Source organism: Halichoerus grypus, chromosome 14 (assembly GCF_964656455.1).
Source record: "Halichoerus grypus chromosome 14, mHalGry1.hap1.1, whole genome shotgun sequence".
Taxonomy (NCBI): Eukaryota; Metazoa; Chordata; class Mammalia; order Carnivora; family Phocidae; genus Halichoerus; species Halichoerus grypus.
Window position 1 is genome coordinate 71019655 of NC_135725.1, and position 20577 is coordinate 71040231.

Genomic DNA, 20577 nt, shown 5'->3' on the forward strand with positions numbered 1-20577 from the left:
CCTCTCCAGGCCCCCAGAAGCAATGGCTATTCTGATTTATTTTCTCCACAGACTAGCTTTGCCAGTTCTAGAACTGCATATACGTGGAATCATATGAGGGGAATACTCTTTTGTGAAACGTTTACTTCACTCAGCATAATGCATGGGAATGCAAAAAGAGGAGGTTTAAAATTCAGTTTGGGCTAAACCATACAGACACATCTTCATCGCCTTCTCAGCCATCTTATGTGGATAGCTATAAGATAAACAATTGAGACTAAAAATAACCCACACTGGGATTCAGAGCCATGATTTTCAATGGATTACTCAAGTCCTGCTTTCTTCCCTGGGTTCCATGTGCCAGATAGGAGTTTCTGCACATTTTAGCGACAACTATCTCAGAGCTCTGACCAACAAGAGCTGACTTGCAATATGCTCTGCAAAGCAAAGTGTATCGTTATTTTTTTCCCGTCTCCTGCCCTGGCCCTTAAGCAAGAAAAATGGGAGTAAAGCGTGGAAAAGCTGTAGAATTCTCAGCGAACGCAAAAGACACATCTTCTCACTAAACTGGACCCTGCTTAAGAAAAAAGATTTATCTCTGACTCAGTCTTGTATCCCCCCAACCCCCTGGCTTGGCTGTGTGTATACAGCAGGCCCTCAATAAATGCCTGTCTCTTCATTATTTGCTCTTCCTTGAAAATGTCCACCCTGCCCAGATGTGGACGGCCAAAGAGCAGAATAGCCAAGAATTTAGGGTGCCTTCCTTTTGTCGTCTGTAAAATAGTGGCAGGAATACCGGCCCCTACGCTCAGGGACTCTGTGTGAGCTGAGAAATCCACGTGAAGCAGCCAGCCCAGTGCCCGGCAGAGAACAAGCATCTAGAGACCTACAGACATCATCAGCACCAGCCTCCTGGCTGGCCCTGTCGGACGTGAACAGCATTCCAACCCCTATACCAGACTCTTCCCCAGGAGTCTGATCCGCTGGCCCCTCACACTGGCCTCATCTAAAACACAACAGTAGTGAATCCGGGTTTTGTGGCACCTTAAAACTTATACCATTTGGAGGTCCTTTTAAAGAAAGAATACACACAAAAAAATCCTACAGTTGCAAACTGTACAAAACCAAAGACCAAGCTGCCACAGTACCGGGGCCCCTCTCTACGGCTGCTCTGCCCCCAGGATTCTCTATCTCCCCAACCTGCCATGCACAAAACATGGGGGTCCCATCTCAGCTTCTCCATCACCCTTACTCCTAAAGCCAGCCACCAAATACACTGGATTCCAGGTCCTCAAACTCCACTGCACCTGCCTCTCCTGTCCATGTCCAGCATCACCCTCACTCAGACCCACGATGCCGGTGACAGCCTCTTAGCTTCACTGTCACCTTCGATCACCCTGCAGAGCCAAACTCCATGCGTCCAGTGGTGTTAGCTTCCCTTCCCATCTCCTCTGCTTCTCTTTTTCAGACACATCCTCCTCCTGCCCTCCTTGGTGAGGCCGTCTGTCACACTGTTCTTCCACCTGGACTGCCAATCCTCCGCCGCTCAATGTCAAAATCAACCCCACAGTCACCTCCCCTGAAGCCATCCCCAGTGGAAATCCACCTCTACTTCCAAGGAACCCCTACACGATTTCACCTGTCCAGCTAGGATGGTGCCCAGTCATTCTGCCTGGTATTACGGTTATCTCAGAAGCACAAGGAGGTGGCAACAGAGCTCCAAAGAGTCAAAAGAACAAATGTACCTTTCTCAGTCTGTCTACCCCCTCAGCCAAATGGGAATGAGAACACCTGCTCTGCTGGCATAGGAGTTTTAAATGAGATTAAGACCGGGAACACACAGGAAGATCCAACATTCACAGGAGGGCTCAGAACCTGCGGCCAACCTCAGCCCCGTCATGAGCCGTAAGTTCCCGGTAATGTGCTTTCTCATATCACAGTCATTGCGGATCCTTCTATACCAGGGTGCAGGTGCTTTCTTGGCTGCAGAGATAAGATTTCTCCCTCCCATGCCAAGGATCTTATCTCTCCAAGCCTTTCTTCACATAGAAGAGGTAGTACAGTGTAAAGATCAAGAACATGTTTTTACCAGAATTTTTTTTAAGTATACATAGTATGATCACATTTTTGTTGAAAAAAAAAAAACAAACAACTTTTTCTGCCAGCCCTTAGAGAAAAGGTCACAGGGATATACACAAAATGTTAAAGTGGTGCTCTCCTGGTAGAGGTATTTTATGATTTGTATTCTGTACTTTCTTTACTCAGTAATCCCTAAAAATTCCAAACTAAACAAGTATTGCTCTTATTTTTTAAAAGTGCAGGGGTGGGGCACCTGGGTGGTTCAGTCATTGAGCGTCTGCCTTCCGCTCAGGTCATGATCCCAGGATCCTGGGATCGAGCCCGGCATTGGGCTCCCTGCTCAGCGGGGAGTCTGCTTCTCCCTCTTACCCTCTTCCCACTCATTCTCTCTCTCTCTCTCAAATAAAGCCTTTAAAAAAAGAATAAAAAAATAAGTGCAGAACTGGTATAACAAGGTAGCATTACTTTTTAATAAAACAAACATTTTGTCATTATTTTTTCCCTTTTCTTCTTCCTATTCATGCAACTAGGCTGTTCTGATCTCATTACCTTCAAGAAAGGTATAACCAGAAACTGAAAATTAGGGGGGAAAAAAAAAAAAGGTGAAGAGCCTGGATGCTGGAGCCAGACTTCCTGGGTGTAACACATTCCAGTGGCAAGAACCTAGAGATGGTATTTGACTGTTTTGCACCTGGTTCCTTGTCCGTATAATAGGGCGACAGTCACCCTGTACATTTTTTATGAGTACAAAAAGCCAAGAATTAACTGAGTAGGTATACAGGAAGCATTCAGAACTATATCTAGCATACAGTAGGCACTAGTTTTATAAGAAATCTTTTAGGTGGGATCCGTTTTACTTTTTAGTTCTTGAGACTCAGTCCTCAACATTTCAGTGATCCTGGAATACCAGTTGGCTTCCAATGTTAGATACACAATCCTCAGACTCTACCTCTGACATTTGCGAAAAATCTCTAACAAAACTGACCCACTCCGATTAAACCAAGAACTTTAACTGTAGAATCCATCTTGGTAATTCTGTTCTGCAGTCTCCTGAGAGGTGCCTCTCATGGTTTCTGCTCCTGGAGCTGCATCATATGTTATCCTGATGCTGTAGATTAATTCTCTCCTGATGTTGCATTTTTGCCCTTCAATTTCTACTTCACACGTTGAGTTTACACTTCTAATCTCTCAAGGTCAAGGTCAACAGCAGGCAGAGCAGACACCAGCAGGACAATGAAGAAGCCAAGAGCACTTATGTGCTGTGTGTGCTCTCACATGTTGCTTAACCTCTCTGTGCCTCCATCTCCTCATCTGCATAATGAGGACGCTCATAGGAAGCATCTAGCTAATACAGTTGTGAGGAGTCAATGAGTTAAGCCATGTAAAGTGCTTCCATTAATGTTAATGGTCAATGTTCTCTGGAAACATTATGCTAAGTGAAAGAAGCCAGACACAAGAGGCCAAATATTCTGTACGATTCTGTTTATATGAAATATCCACAGCTGGCAAATCCATAGAGACAGAAAACAGATTAGTGGTTGCCAGGGGCTGGGAGGAGGGGAGAATGGAGAATGACTGCCTCGAGGGTATAGGGTTTCCCTGTGAGGTCACGACAATGTTCTAGAGCTAGGCAATGATGGGAACGTAACACCGTGAGTGTACTAAACGTCACTAATGATCAATTTTTTATGTGTATTTTACCAAAAGAAAATCATTTGCCAAAAAAAAAAAAAAGTCAATAATGTTTCCTATTACTTGACTTACTACATGGACAACTACTACAGTAGGAAACGTACTGGTTCCCCTGCAAGGCAGAAGTGGCCCACGGGCTCTCAGGCAGGAGAGGGAAGACTCTGTAGGAGGAGGGAGGGTGTTCAGGACAAGCCTCACAGACGTGGTAGCCTCTGAGACGTGCCCTGAGAGACGGCCAGACCCTTCTGAGGCAAGAACCGGCCAGTAAGACGGGAAAGAGCACAGCAGAGGCGTGCAGGTGAGAAGTCAAGCATGGAGAGTGGAGGTGGGGGCTGCCAGAGGACCAGCAGGGTGGCAGCTCGGGGGCAGACCTGCGGGCAAGTGGACGTGGAGCCTGAGAAGGATTTTAGGTCTGGTTCTGAGCTTACAAGCTGGGGGATGGGCAAAAATCCTCCTGCTGAGCTTCCTGTAAAGGTAGAATGATGGGCGTTCTACATCATTCCCATCATTGTCTCAAAAAGGTGCTATCGGGATTAAATATGGCACCAAACCTAAAACGCTACACAAACGTAAGGGGTGTGATGCCGTGGAACGCTGGTTCTCAAACTTGGCTGCACCATGGAATTCCCTCAGGAGTCTAAAAAAACCCTGTAATGACCAGGTCTCTGGTGGTAGTGGCCCCGCTAAGCTGGGGGCAAAGTAATGATGTGCTGAAGGCGGGAACACAATAGAAAGCGGACGCCCAGGGTACAGATGACGAAGAGGCCTGAAACCCTGGGGTGGGAGGGCGGAGCAGTCGTGAAACCTTGAGGTTGTTCACAGGCTGACCCTGGGCTACCATGGCAAGACTAAAGGTGTTCATTCTCCTTTTTATGAGGGACGGCAGGTGTGCAATGCACCCCCACAGAGCTTCTAAGAAGGGCCCACATTTTTAACCCCTTCATATTCCTCGTACTGGGCCTCGAGCACACTAGATGATCTCGATTTTGTGTTGTTGTTTTTCACAAAGAAGTGAAATAAATGAAATCACACAGGTCTTGTCAGTCAACACACTGTAGCTCTCCGGACAACTCACGTATGTGGAAGAGCTCATTCCCTGAAGTGAGTTCATAAGATAAATGGCGTGTCCCCGGCAAGTACACACCATTGTTTCTTTTAGAAGACAGCGCGTGGGTTTTGCATTTTTCTTCAGGGGTCTCAGAGGAATGATCCACCACAGCTTTTCGAACAAAGCTACAGACTTTTGGACTTCAAAGCAAAATAAATCCCACAGAGGACACCGACGATGTATCCTGAACAAACACTTCCCACCTTGGACTCCCCGCTCTCCCAGTACAATATCCCGCCACCCGGACCTCCCTGTCTCAGCTTCCACCCCCGAGAATGCCGGAGGACCTGCCACTGCCAGCTTGCATGCATGAACGGGGGCCGAATGCAGGCCAGCCTGAGCCCCTCCCTGGACTCTGACCGGCCACCCCCACTGCCGCCCTCGAAGCACTGTGTCACTCAGCACACACTGCATCCGACTGAGTAGGTGGCCTGGACCTCGGGTCTCAGGCCCTGGCTAACAGGAGCAATAAAAGGACTGTGGCCGGTGAAAGGCTGTGTCACAGCTGCCAGAATGCTCTGCAGGTTAATAACTAACCTCATAAGCCTTTTACAGTTTACTGGGTCTTTCCTGGATGAAGCCCACGTCCATTTCATGGCCAGGCCACACGGCGGGCAGTGGTTCTCCCCGGGCCCGGCTTTCAGAAGAGGTAGGGGAGTCTCAGCGAGGCCAAGGGGGCCCACGGAGCAGCCAGGAGGGCTGCGTGCAGGCAGCGGCCCTTATTACACACTAATTACGGCTCATTTGCCACAGGCCAGCAGTACCTGGCCGCGCGGAGCAGCCGAGAGCGTTCCAACACAGACGGGAGAGATCCGCCATCCCAGGATGAGGCCCTGGGCCATGAAGCCTCCAAGGGCTCCGTCAGGGGTATAACCCAGTGGTTCCCGCTGCCCTACCATCCGCCCCGTCTCCCTTCTCTCTGAAGAGTTCATCGATTCTGCTCCCGAAATGTCTGCTGGCACCTCTAGCCAGGAGACATGGAAAGGGCTCACTGGGGGCCTCCCAGAAAATGGAAAGGAACCCAAATAGGAGTGAGCTAGAGAAAAAAAGAATCCAAGGTCAAGGGAGACATTCAAAACCAAAGTCAAGGAGAGGCGCCTGGGTGGCTCAGTCGGTTAAGCATCCCCCGAGACTCTGGATTTTGGCTTAGGTCATGATCTCAGGGTCACGAAACTGAGCCCTACATCGGGGCTCCATGCTGGGCATGGAAGCTGCTTAGGATTCTCTCTCTCTCTCCCTCTGCCCCTCCCCCCACTCTCTCCTTCTCTCTCTCAAAAAAAGAAAAGCCAAGGAGCTAATGAAGAAAGAGGAGTTAGACACAGAAGAAAAAGAAAAGACATTCTTTCATCAAATCTACTGAAAACTTTCCAAAGATGAGGAATGTGGACCTTTTCAAAGAAGCAACATCCGATGAAAAATAGAGGATGCGTGGGCTCACTGGCAGGGCTTGAGCAAGGAGCAGGAATCTTGAATGGATTATTTCAAGCCTCAGTGCTGCTGTGGCCAGCAGGAAGGCTGTTCTCCCACTTGTCTTCAGAGCCCAACTTGCTCTCTGAGATTTTCTGGTTGCCCATTTCTCCCACTCAGTCCCCCTACCTTAGACCTTTCTTTGAGCTTATTTAAAGTTCTCTATGGCACTCTTCACACCAGGTGTAATAACTTGTCTCCACCCAAGATTCTTGAGGGCAAGGAACCTGTCTTATTGTTCTGTGTGCCCGGAGTCAGATGCTTCAAATAATGCCAGTTCCCTGTACCGAGGGCACCTCAGGGTAAACAAATGTTGAGGATGCCAGCAACAAAATCCCAAAAGTGAGAAACTACTATAGGACAAATCAGCAAATAAATGACCCCAAAAAGGCAAGGAGAGGGGAAAACTCTAGATTAAGAGCTTTAAATTGTTGGGTAGGGAAAATGGGGAGATGTCGGTCAAAGAACACAAACTTTCAGTTAAAGGATGAACAAGTTCTGGGGATCTCATATACAGCAATGGTGACTAGAGTTAATTATAATGTACAATATACTTGAAATTTGCTAAAACAGTGGATCTCAGAAATGTACTAAGATACACACCACTATAACTGGTGAGGCAACAAACATGTTCATTACCTTGATGCATAGTAACAGTTTTTACAATTTATACCTCTATCAAATCACCAAGCTTTACACTCCAAACATATATGATTTTTATTTGTCAATTATACCTCAATAAGCTAGGGAAAAAATATTTTGAAAAAATTTTTTATAAAGCTTTGGATAAAATATAAACCAAATGCAATGAATGTTTGGTTTGCTGACAAACCAAAGAGGAAAATCTGAACACTGACTAAATATCTTCTGATACCAAACATTTTTTTAGGTTTTTACTAGAATAGTGGATCTATTTATAAAAACATAGCCCTTGTCTTTTAGAGATGTGCACTGAAGTACAAGTTTGAAATTACATGTTTGGAGTTTGTTTTAAAATCACTGGGAAAGGGGGCGCCTGGGGGGCTCAGTCGGGTAAGCGTCTGCCTTGGCCCAGGTCATGATCCCAGGGTCCTGGGATCAAGCCCCCACATTGGGCTCCCTGCTCAGTGGGGAGTCTGCTTCTCCCTCACCCTTTGCCGCTCCCCCTGCTTGTGCTCTCTGTTAAATAAATAAAATTTTTCAAAAAAAAAATCATCGGGAAGGGACGGAGTGAGGATACAGATGGAACAAGTGGCTACATTGACAGGTGATGAAGCTTGATGATGGGTACTTGGGGTTCATTATGTTCATTCTGTGGTGCGTACATTGGATTCTCTCCTCTTTTGAATATCCTTAGAAATTTCAATAATAAAAACTGAAAAAAAAAAGTAGGCAGAATTGAAGTGAAATCTATAGATCCTACAATTCCTCACCAAAAACCAAGAGTGGCAACTGACTCCAAAATTCATGCACAGCAAAAGTGAAGTCAAAACATTAATCCCCAGTTAGTAAGGAAAGGCCTGCATGGGAGACTCAGACAGAAGTGTTCTCTCTTGTTCCATGAGGTTACCTGAGAAGAAGGCACATTGGAGACAATCTCATAAAGACTAGCAGGGAAAGAGCTGAACACAACAGGAAAAACAGGACAACTAAAAAACAGGCAAAAATCACAGAATGAAGCCTTCCAGGAGGAAATACAGTTATGGTTCATAAACATGTAGAGACACTCAACCTCATCACCAACTGAAGAGTGAAGACCACAGTAAGTTTCCACGAGCTTCCACTAGACTGGTAAAATAAAACCAAAAAAGCTGCACAATGCCAAGTGTGGAAGAATGGATTCACAGACGCTTTTATACGCTGCTGGGACTCTGGGAAAACAATTTCGCCTGATCTTACAGGGCCCTGCCCACCGCCCTCCCAGCCAGTCCACTCCTGAGCGCATACCCAGGAGAGAGGCTTGCTTGCATATATGCACCAGGAGACTCATTCCAGGAGGTTCAAAGCAGCATTTTCCCCTAACAGCCCCAAACTGGAAACATCCCAAATGTCCACCAGCAAAGGATAAATTTCAGTAGATTCGTGCAATGGAATACTAGAGTAACAACATCAATATGGACAAATCTCATGAACACAGTATTGAAAAAATCCACTTATAAAGTTTACAAACACACAAAACTAACAATATATCATTTGGATAAACATACAGATGTGGTAAACCTATAACATAGAAAAGGAAAGAATGAGAGACGTATTTCAGGAGGGCAGAAGGGCGGGAAGTGTGGTCAGGAGGAGCATCGGGGGCTTTAACAGCATTGCTGATGTCTTTGTAGTTTTGACTTGTTTTTAAAGATTTCATTTACTTATTTGAGAGAGACTGAGAGAGCGAGCACACGAGCAGGGGGAGGAGCAGAGGGAGAGAGGGAGAAGCAGACTCCCCACTGAGCAAGGGAGGGGGGCCTCGATCCCAGGACCCTGGGATCATGACCTGAGCCGAAGGCACACGCTTAACCAAGCATCCCGATGTCTTTGTTTTTAAGCTTGGTGGTGGGTACACAGATGTTCATGGTATGATTTTTCTTTAAACTATTCGTGGTACACTCTTTTATATTTATATTTCCAGTACCAAAAAATTTAAAGACCGAGGACCTGCCCACGTGGAGCAACTTAGACAAAAGTGTAAGGGGGAAAACTAAGAGCAGATAGCCCGGGAGGATGACCAGCACGAAGCAGAAGAGCCTCAGGGGAGAGGTGCCAGATGCCAAGAATAAAACCACGAGGGGAGGGCTGGGGACATCCGAGCCTCTGATGGCAGTACCACTAATGAACAGGCAGGACTGAGGCAGGAAGGCCCGGACCTGCACAAAAATCCGTAACGAAATGCGCGGTATGCATGCACTGGACTAGTACTCAGCCTGAAAAAGGACGGGCATTCTGATGCATGCTACACTATGGATGAACCCTGAAGATACTATGCCGTGAGAGGAGTCAGACACAAAAGGATAAATACTGCACGATTCCACTTATATAAGACAACTGGAGTAGTCAAATCTGTAGAGATAGGAAGTAGAAGGGTGGTTGCCAGGGGCTGCGGGGAGGGGGGATGGAGAATCACTGTTTAATGGGTACAGAGTTTCAGCGTGGAAAGGTGAAAACAATCTGGAGACAGATGGTGGTGATAGCCACACAGCTATGTGAATGCACTCCATGCCACTGAGCTGTATACCTAAAAATGGTTAAAATGATAAATTTTATGTCACTGACACTTTATCACAATTAAAAAAACAAAGCATAATTCAAAGTGGTTGCAGCTGAGCAAGCCTGGCGGTAGGCTAAAGGAGAAGCACTATCACGCCCACCTCAACCTCCCTGCTCAGAGATCAGATACGACACAGACGACCACAAAATCGAAAGGAAACAGGTGTGGAGGCCACACGACAGGGCTGAGGGACGCCAGCCCTGCAGGCCCCTGCGGAACCAGGCGGTCCACGTCCCCCCAGCTGGGCTGGCAGCAGGGACAGTCCTACTTTTGCGACCAAGCTCCGTGCTGGGAAACAAGGAAGCTCCAGATGACCCCACAGGTGGCACAGGACCCTGGGGATCGCATCTTCCAGTCCTTCGCTTCAACAAGGAAATGCTGGGCACTCGGCCAGCTATGACTTTAGGGAAAAGAACCGGAGAAATGAGAGACAGAACGAGTGGCAAAGAGGTTCAGGAATGACGGGGTGTTACTGCATGAAATTCTGACCTGTCAAATCACAAAAGAGTTCCCAGGAGCACACGTTTCAAACAGGGAGGCTGAGTGTGCCCAACATGGGCTGGAGGAAGAGCACTGGAAAATGAGTCAGAAAACCTAGATTCAATTGTGACCCTACCACACTTATTACCTGAGTGGCCCAAGGCCACAAGCTCCCTGAGACCACGTGTAAATGGGGTAATAATACCTTCCCGCACGGGAGCAACTGGAGGAAGTGACACGGATTCTGCAAGCCTGGGGGCAGGGCTGCCCAACAGAGAAGAGACCAGGTGCTTTGCATATCAACCGCCAACCCAAGACAGGTACAGACAGGTACTACTCACGTCAAGCACATGCACACACACACACACAGATTGTGGGGTGAATTTAATCTAGAATAATCACAGGAAAGGACACCAAACGGATGAGGGGTTTGTCACGAAGGCTTGGATGGGAGAAAAAAAAAACTCTACACCATGTTTATGCACGTGTGTACGAAAGTACAAAGACTGAAGGGAGTCAGTTGCTATGCAGCAGGATGGGAATATGTAAAATGCTTTTCTGTGGGAGAAGTTCAGTGTTGTACTATTAAGCACTTTTTAAAAATGTAGCCTACTTCTGACCTCAGTGTTGAAAAATTATGGCCATCAAACCAGAATGCACTCTGGGCGAAACTGTATTCAGTGAGTGTGACTGAAAGATGTAACTCTGGGGGCACCTGGCTGGCTCAGTCGGAAGAGTGTGCGACTCTTGGTCTCTGAGTCGTGAGTTTAAGCTCCACATTGGGGGTAGAGATTACTTAATAAATATTTTAAAAAATAAAATAAAGATGTAAGTCTGATTTCTGGAAATCCCAACTGGCTTGCAAAGGAGGCTCAGAGGTCCCCATCCACCTCAGGACCCTGCGACAGTCTCAGAACCCGCTCCCCCTCCCCCCCCACCAATGCCCAGTCCTGCTGTCAGAGAGACTTCCCAGACCACAAATCTCTCCTGAAAGTCTGAGCTTATACCTGGAGTCTACCTTTACTAGCTATGTGACATGGGCATGTGTTTTAACCTGTCTACTGAGCCCCGATTCTCCCCTCTACAAGTCAGGGTTAACAGCAATAACACCATCAAAGTTTTTGTGAGAATTCAAACCAGCCAATCCCTTAAGGACTCAGCACAGACCAGGCACACAGCAAATGCTCAGCAAGCGTCAGCTCTGATTAGCTCAAGGCACACACCCGTGCTTTAAAGGTTCATCGATCGCTTCTTTAAGATTTAGGGACACAGCCAGAGCTCATAATCCTCCTCTACTCCGAGAAGCCCAGAGCCCAGGAAATGGGGTTTTCTGGCTCCGACCTCCATGCATTTGCACCTGCTGTTTCCTCTGCCCCGACACCTTCTGACCAAATCTACAGCTGAACTCCTGTGCATCCTCTGGGACAACCTGATGTCACTTTGGGCATCAAACCATCGCCAACTCCACCCCACAGTTCAGCTGCTCTCCCTCGGCACGCCTTCATGTGGAGCTACAAGTTACGCATTTACCGGTTTTCCCTTTTGAGATTACAATGATCTCATCCCTCGTGGAGCCCTCCCCAACACTCAATGCGGTGTAAGTGCTCAATAAGCCCTTGCTGACTGAAGACAACACACTACGGGTAAACAAAAACATTTTGGAAAACAATTAATAATAAATCAGATTTAAAATCAAGCGGGACTAGTAAGATAAATCCAGCTCTAGAGAGAAGCCCAAGAGGCTGCAGAAGGAGACTGAGGGGATTAGGGCAGAAGGGGCACACCTGGGAGGCTGCAAGGCTCCCACCCATCTCTGCCAGAGCATGTGCCTCCCTGGCAGGTGAGGGAGCAGCGACCACCCCAAGGCAGGTGTTCAGAACACAAGCCCCCAGATGTGAGAGAATTCTGTGGTCACATCAGCAGGGCCTTAAACCTGCCAGAAAGCAGAGATGATGGTGGGGAGAGGCTCCAAGGATGGGGAGCTTTGCTTCTCACTCGGGCAGGGGCAGTGTAGGTGGACAGCTCAGATGGCAACCAGCACCAGGGGCTCCCACCCCAGCCAAGGGTCCCTGGGAAGGTAAGGGGGGTGGCCAAGGGCCTCCACCCCCAAGAGACACAAACTCAAGGTCTGTGATCCCTATTCAACTGTGCTGAAGGGGTTGGAGAGACTTTCAATCAACCCATGCAAATTCATCATTTTGAGTACATATTTATAACTAAATACAAAAAGAAAAAACTGCAGATGGATATACATCACAATCTTAACAGTGGTTATCTCTGATGAAATTTTAGATGTTTCCACTTCTCTGGCTTCTCTATATTTATTTTCTAGTCTTTCTGCTTTAAGCATGTTCTAATACAAAATGAAAGTAGGGGCCGAAGGCACATACCAACCTGAAAAAAAAAAAACAAAACCCAGCAAGATCAATCAGCGGTGGACCCTGCCTGCAGGCACCTGCCATGGGCCAGAGAAGGAAACCTGGGGGCCCACAGAACCAGGTGCCTGCTGAAGGGAACACTCCAGGCAGAATGGAGGCAGGAGTAGAGGCCAAGTGGAGGCAGAGTGGAAGAGGCTGGGTGAGGGCCTCAGGCACGGGACAAGGATGAACACCTCTTTTGAGGACAAATTGTGGGTGGAGGATTTCTGTGGTTACTGAGTGGATTTTTTTTTCCTAAGTCCCTATGCAAGAATTTAAGGGAAAGTACCGCCCCCCCAACACACACACACATACGCTGACCTTTTGCTATTTCAAAATTAAACAGACCTGTGCCTTCATCCCCAGCGGTGCACTAGGGACAGAATTCAATGAGATTATGCACGTGAAAGTGCTTAGCAAGTTAATATTTGTTCGGTCCTGGACCAGTGTAGGGTCATGTTACTGGCACGGGAAACGCTGACAGACACCCCCCTCCCCCATATTAACACTGACAATCCAGCAAGTGTGAAACCACAGTGTGATAGAGGTCACGCCTGTATCCCATTTGGGAAGGATGTTCACCATTCACCCCTCTTCCTCCCCAACTCCCCCTGCTCCTACTAGCCTTCCTTTAAAACAAGCTATTTTTTTTTAAGATTTTATTTATTTATTTGACAGAGAGAGAGAGAGAGAGAGCACAAGTAGGCAGAGCAGCAGCCAGAGGGAGAGGGAGAAGCAGGCTTCCCGCTGAGCAGGGAGCCCGATGTGGGGCTCGATCCCAGGACCCTGGGATCATGACCTGAGCTGAAGAAAGACGCTTAACAACTGAGCCACCCAGGCGCCCCAAAACAAAGCTATTTTTAAAAAATACACAAACTCACGACCCAGGTAGGGGTCCGAGGTTCCCCACGGCGTCACTCACGGGCTGGGATTGGGTGGAGGTGGGGTCAGCACTGGAGGGCCACCTTGAGCCAATACCTTCCCTCAGGGGCAGGAAAAAGCCAGCCACCCAGAGGCCCAGGAGGAGGCAACGTGTCCGCGGAAGTCAGACCCTTGGGAGAGGGTGGAAATGAGGAGCTGCCTTCCTCTGTTTCCTGGGGTGTCTTCTATGGTCCCCCATTTCTTCCTACACCTAAGGGTGAAGACCTCCCCGCCTCCATACTAGACTCCACGAGGCCTCTGCCTTCCCCAACTGCTCTGGCACTCTTCCCGCTCCTCCAGGCCAGGCCCTCGTCAGCCCTCACCTGGGCCACGGCAGCAGCACAACTGCCCCGGCCCCACTCCGCCAGGACAGAAATGGGCTCCCTAAAGCTCAGGGTGACACTGCCAACCCCTGCCTCAAAGACGACCACTGCGCTCCCCTGCCTACAGCAGTTTTTAACGCCCAGCATGGTTGCCCTCTGCTCGCAGTTCCACAGCCGGTGCTTTTCCTAGGCTGTGAAGGGACCCCGTTCACCAGAATCACCCGGGATACTTGCTAGAAGGCCAGCTTCCTGAACCACTCAATCAGAAATTCTGGGGGGAGACCCGGGGAATTTTAACTGGAGAGAAAAAAAAAAAGTCCCAGACGCACTCTGTGGAGTACACTGAGGTTAGAGAGCCATTTTGCTGGAGTTTCCCATTGTTCGGGAAAATGTGTCCTACTACCAATGGCCAGGAACATATCCTATCCCCTTTCCACCATCCTGTGTCAGGCCTAGAGGGGCAGTCTTTCTACCACTGATCCTACACTCACCTCCAAAGGCTAGGCACTCGGGGTTCCTAGAGTAACCCATTCCAACTCTTCACTGAGTGATTAAAGCGAAGTCACTCTCCATGCACAGGCCTCAGTTTCCCGTATATACAAAGGATGGGGTATGTGCTGTCTAGGGTCCCTTTCAACTCAAAAACAGGGTATATGATCTTTATGTTCTATCATGTGCGTTCCTCTGTATCAGAGATTCTAGTTCTAAAACTCTAAGAACTTGCATTTGAGGCGGGGGGTCGGGGGTGGGGTATCCTTTCCTCACCTAAAGTGAAACAGGGTGCCTGGGTTAAGGCTCTGCCTTCCGCGGACGTCACGATGTCAGGTCCTGGGATTGGCCCCACATCCAGCTCCCTGCTCAGCGAGGAGTCTGCATCTCCCTCTGCCCGCCTCCCCCGTGTCCACTCTCTTTCTCTCAAATAAAGAAAGAAAGAAAGAAAATCTTAAAAAAAAAATAAAGTGAAACTTTCAAAAAGCATGTCTCCTACCCCATACAACTTCCGATTTCCACAAAAAGAGATGTTTGGCCTTCCTGCCACAGCTTTTTTTTTTTTTTTTAATTTGTTTTTAACATCCATTACTAGACATGCTTCCAAACCCTCTCCGTAGGCCAGAGAGGAGGTGTGAGAAGTGGGTACGATTACAACCTCCTAGCAGCCCTTCAGTGGCCTGCCGCGTACTGAAACTTTGTAGACCGCTGGTCACATAATCCTCCCAACAAATGCTCCCATGTGAAAGACAAGATCGATGCGCAGAGAGCCTGAGCCGCCCAAGGCTGCACAGCCAGCCTGCAAGGCTCAGGCACGGCCCTTCTGCAGCTCCCCTGCTTGCATGGCAGCACAGTGAGTCAACGCTGAGTTCCAGAGCCGGTGAAAGCGACTGCGCCAATGGCACTACTCCAGGCCCACGGGCCGTGCCCTCCAAGGCCTGGCGGGAGCGCCACCCAGCCAGGCACACACACACGCCCTCCCAGCTTTCCGCATGAGCTGCTGAAGACTGTGCACGCAGGGGAGGGGGGGACGGGGCTGAGCAACAGCCACACGAGCAAAAGCGATGCCAGGGATTTAGTCAACAGAGAGCTAATATGAGTCAACAGCGGGTGCCGCTGCCAAGCACACTAATGGGATCTTCAGCGGCATTAATAGAAGGAAAGTGTCTCGGGTCGGCCGAGCGAGTCCCGCCCCGCCCGGGCCGGAGCGCACCTGAGGGCTGGGCAGGGCCGGGCTGCTCTCGGGAGAGCCAGGCAGCAGCTTCCAAAGCAAGGCCAGGTTTTCCGACGAGGAGTGGCTCCCCGTGCCTCTCCGGTCTGTAGGGTGAGCCAGGGATTCCCCTGGAAGCCGGGTTTGTACAGCAAGTCCACCGTAGGCTGCATGTTATAGAGGGACTATTGAAAAGACCCTTTTGTTCCCTTTCTATCAAAGGTTGAGGAACCACGGCAAAGGTTACAGACAGGCAGGCATGCTAGGGGAGGCAGCCCACCAGCAGACGAGGGGGAGCCAGGCCCTGTCAGAGGATTGCTGAAGACCATTACAGGTGCTTCTTCCTTTATTATGTATATAAAACCACGGGCCACGGCTTAGCCCAGGAGTGGACTTGACGCAGTAAGTATTCCAAAAATGCACAAGGAACATGGATTTGAGATCCTACCACCTCAAGTGTCAAAGTCTCCAGGAAGCGCCCAGAACCTGCCCATCCACCGGCACCCTGTCTGGGTGAGCCCCCCTCACATTGCTTAGAATAAAACGCCGTGTTTCTACCTGGGTTTCCCAGGAGCCTCCGGGCCACCTCTCGTTCACCTTTGCGTGCACAGCACGGTGCGTGGCACACACGAGACGCCCAATAAATGCTGACCGCGGACGGAGGCGCCCCGGCATGGTCACACCGAAGGTGCTGCTGTGGCCTGGTCTGTTTCCGAACCTGTGATCCGAAACCAGAGCCGGGCTGGGCTAGTCAAATGGCTTAGGGCAATGCATCACCACTGTGAGTACGCAGAGCAGAGGAATTCTTGAAGCTAACACCACCAGAGGGTTTTAATTACAAAGGAGCCATAGTTAGCCGGGCAAGTGCACGGGGTGCCCGTGGAAGTGACAGGGGACAGAAAATCCAGCTTAGGGGTATGGCAGCCAAAGGTAAATCCTACCTGTGTGACAGGCAGCAATGCAACACCAGAGCCCAGGAAGAGGTAAAAATCCAGGAAAGCAGAAGAGGGGAACCAAGACAAGTGGGGCTAACTGCCCAACAGGATAGCATAAAAAGTGAGCCGGGGGAAAGGCGCCTTAGGAAGGAGCGTGCGTGCTACAAATTCATCTACAAATTCACTGGGAGCTGGCTGCCTGGCGCTAACCTCGTACTCAGAGAATTAATTACAGGAACTAAAACTCTGATCTGGGAAGACTAGCATAGGAGACTGTGTGATGTAGCTCTGATAGCTAATAAATCTTTAAATCGATGAGCCGTGCTCACTGGTGATTTTTCTTGATCATTCCTCCCTGAGGGCTCACATGACAAAAGCCTGCATTTTGTTTTTGGACAGGGTGGATATACATATGCGTGTGTCTGTATAAATAGAATTTGGGGTTCGCTCTATCACATCTTAAAGCATCAAGAAATCTGCCATCATTAAGAAAACGCGGGGGGGAAAAACACCCAGGGAAATCTTTTGTCAAGCAACCTTTTGTATCTAGGAGAAACCTTTCCCAATGTAAAATATCCCCCTCCCCCACGCTCAGTGAGGGCTCCACCAGCCAGGAGAAGTCAGCATTCCGGCCCCATCCCAACCCGTCCGTTGGTGTACCTGTCTGGGTTCATCACGCATGCACTTGACTCAGTTTGCATTTTTCATCTGAGAAACACCACTTAAGCCTGTCACACAAACCTGACAGAAGCAACACATTTTATAAACGAATCATCCCTGGGGAACAGACAAGAAAATCCTCAAGAAGCACCATCAAAGTTCTCAGGGAGAGCATTCCTCTCCCTGATCCGAGATGCAAAATACGCCACATCCTCTCCACACACCAGCTGCCCACCTCTCCAATCCTCCTGGCTCTTGGGGCCTCCCCTCCCAGCTGAAGAGGAGCTGGAGAGCCTCAGTCGTGGGGAGGAGTAACATTTTAATGCTATTTTAAAGACAACAGCTCTAAGCACAGGAACGTTGGCTCCTTTTCCGTGAATAAAAAGGCCCCACAAGGGTATTATCATAACAAAATGATACTCTATGGAGAGCACTAGGAGGCACAAAAATAAAATTGCCATAAATTGAAACTGTCTCAAAATTAAACCTAAGGCAGCATTAAAGTCCAGGCCAAGCAGGCTCTGATTTTCCCATTTAAAAGCCTTACAGGTTCCTAGTTCCCTCGCCAAGTCTAAAGAATTTCCCCCACCCGGGAAGGCCTACATGTTTCCTTTGGAAGTCTGGCTATGTTCTTTTTTTTTTCCGCGTGAAACCCTCGGAAGGATCTGTGACATTCATCTAAAAGCCTGATCGGCGCTGTGTCCTCAGTCACACCCAAAGATTCCCAAAGGCACCGTCTGCCGCAGCGCCGGGTGCCCAGTAGGCGCCCATTAATGTGCGGATTTGATTTGATCACATCTGGCCCCTTCGGGCTAGAAAGCTGGACGCCCTGGCGGGGACAACAGCGCCAGCCTAGCTCACTGCTGGAGGGGGGCGGGGTGCAACCACCTGTGGGCGGGTGGCCCCGCAGCCGGCGCCGCCGCCCGGGGGTCCCTTGGCCGCCGCACGCACGTTGCCCCGGGTTGGGGGCGGGGAGGGGGGAGTCCGGCTCACTAGGCCCAGTGCGCGCCCCAGGGCCGACTCCCAGCGCCCCAGCAAAGGTCTCTGCCGGTGCAAAGTTGGCCAGGTCCATGAGAGTCGATTCTAGAGTTAGCTCCCAAGTCACCCAAACCCTTGGGAGGCTGAGGGCTGTAGGGGCTCTTTGGGATGAGAATGGGGCGGGGGCGGGCATCGAGGAGGTCGGGAGAGAAATGGTCCCCAGATTCCCTCCCAAACTTGGGGCACCTGCTGGGCAGCAGGGGAGGGGGCTTCTCCTCCCCGCCATCTCGACAAGGCCTGGTGGCGACTTTGTGGGGGCAAGCAAGCCACCCTGGGGGCAGCCCCGCATTGCTTTGAGATTTTCTAACCAATATCCCAGCACCAAGAAGGCCCCCGCTGGAACCTGGGGGGCGGAAGGGGAACACCGGTCACTCGCGCCAGGGGGCGGGGACTCGGGAAGAGGGGACTGGGTGAGCGGGGGAGGGAGTAAGGCCCGAAGGACGAGGTGGCAGCCGGAGAAGGCGCGACCCAGCAGCGCAATGTCCCAAGAAGGGGGGCACGGGGCCACAGAAGGGGTTCCAGAAGAGACTGGGACGGAGTGGCCCGAGAGGAAACCAGGGATAGGGAGTGTTCGCAGGAGGAGAAAGAAGGGATCCCCGGAGAGGTACAAGAGGGGCGCCCAGAGAGGAACACTGGGGGAGGGGAGCTGTCCCAAGGGGTGCCAGTGCCACGGACCGGCCCCGTCACTCACCGGCAGGTCCACGCTCACTTCGGTCCCGTCGAGCAGGAAGACGCGGCAGGACAGGGTGGCCTTGGCAGCGCCGGCGGCGGAGATGTGCACGGCCGCGCCGCCCGTGAGCAGGGGCCCGCCGCCGGCCGGGAACACGCTGCCCCCCGGCGCGGCGGGCAGCGTAGAGGAGGCGGCGGCGGCGGCGGCGGCGGCTGGGCCCCCCCGCGGCCCCCCGTCGCGCTCGTCCCCCAGCCCGGCGGCCCCGCGCCCCGCCGCGCCCCGCGCGTAGCGCTGCATGGAGCGGCGGCCAAAGGTCCGGCGCAGGAACCGCAGCATCCTGGCTGGGGGCGCCCCCTGCCTCCGCCCCCTGCGCCGCCGCCGCCGCCGCTGCGCCTCCGCCCGGGAGCGCCCCGCGACGCCGTCAATGCCCGCGGCCGCCTGCGCCGCCTCCCAACGCCTGCGGCCCGCGGCTCGCTCCCGCCGAGGCCGAGGCCGAGGCCGCGCTCCGGCTGCCTGCGGGGCGCGCCGGCCCGGCCAGCGCCGGCCGCGAGCGGCCGCGGGCGGGAGGGCGCGCTCGGGGCGGCCCCGGGGCCGTCCCGCCGCCGCCGCCGCCGCCGCCGCCGCCGCCGCCGCGCGCTCTCCCGGGCGGGCGGCCTGAGCTTGCCGCTGAGGGGCCGCTCCCGACGGCCGGCCGCGGGCGGCCCCGGAGCTGCGGGGGGGCGCGGGCTGCGGGCTGCTCCCGCGCCGCGCGCCGGCCGAGAGCCAGCCGAGCAGGGCGCCTGCGTGTTCCCGGCGCGCTCGCTCCCACTCGCCGCGCCGCGCCCGGGGCCGGAGGAGGCCCCGCCGAGCGCCGGCTCCCGAGGCGCCTTTTCCTGCGCCCGCAGCCCCCGCCTCCCACCTGGGAGGCTGCACCTCCAGCCGCCGCCACCGCCGCCGGGACTGCAGCACGCCCTCCTCCCTCGGGGCTGCGCCGGGTAATTGCAAACCGAGGCTGTGCTGCCCCCTGCCGGCCCGAGCGCCCCCTCTTGCTGTAGGTGTGCTCACGTGTGTACACGTAGGTGAGCACACACGTGTTTCCGGCGCCCCGAGCCCCGAGCCCTGCAGCCGCCCCAGAGTCTCCCCCTGCCTAGTGTGGAAAGCGGGGCTGCCTGCCCTGCGGGAAGCCTTGTCCCGGAGGCCAGAGAGGGAGGGAGAGAATAGCGTTCAGTGAAGGCCCTACTGGGCCCTCAGTTTCCCCTTTTGGAAAAGGAGAGAGGAGCACTAGATGATCAACAACGTCCCTGCTAAATTAGGTTCTGTCCGTTTAAGATCTCAGAGCTAGAAGGGCCCTTTTAGCCATTCCAGTCCAATGGACTCGTTCCAAACAAAGAAATTGAGGTCGGGCAAGGAGGGGGGAGTACTTTTCCAACCTACTCCACAGGGGAAAAAGACAACACCTTTCCTCAAGAAGCGTGTGTCCAATATTGAGGCAGAGGGCTGCACAAATAACTAGCCATAACTGGAAAGTCTGGTAAAGGTCGGAGGCAGAGAGAAGTGCTTATAAACAATGCCCCTCAGGTATAGGAGTTCAAGCCCTGCTTCAGGGAGAAGTGGGTCGTCCAGTGTCGCTGGAAGGAATGTTGGGGAAGACCAGGTTGAAAGGAGGGCAGGCCTCTCCAGAACAATAACACTGCTTTGTGTGTGTGTGTGTGCGCGCCTGGCACTGTGCTCAGTAAGCCCTTTGCATTCATCATCCCGCTTAATCCTCGGAATAACCTGGTTCTACAGCCGGTCTTAGCCCCATTGTACAGAGGAGGGAATTGAAGCTTAGAGCACTTAAGAGACTTGCTCCAGATTTCACGGTTAGCGGGGGCTCATTTGCAGGGCTTCAG

At 51.5% G+C, this 20577-nt stretch overlaps 1 protein-coding gene across 5 annotated transcripts in view; it reads right to left on the minus strand.

Annotated features, from left to right (window-relative positions):
- EPB41L4B (erythrocyte membrane protein band 4.1 like 4B) overlaps positions 1 to 19145 on the minus strand; it is a 127936-nt gene extending 108791 nt beyond the window's left edge. For 2 of the 5 annotated variants that reach the window (XM_078061580.1, XM_078061577.1), the window contains exon 1: positions 18728 to 19142. In XM_078061580.1, the coding sequence (XP_077917706.1) occupies positions 18728 to 19042 (315 nt within the window). In that variant the 5' untranslated portion in view covers positions 19043 to 19142. Of the gene's footprint in view, positions 1 to 18727 lie in introns of all 5 variants that reach the window. The other 3 variants (XM_078061579.1, XM_078061578.1, XM_036112963.2) reach the window with 3 other exon arrangements.
- Between the last annotated feature and the right edge of the window lie 1432 nt (positions 19146 to 20577).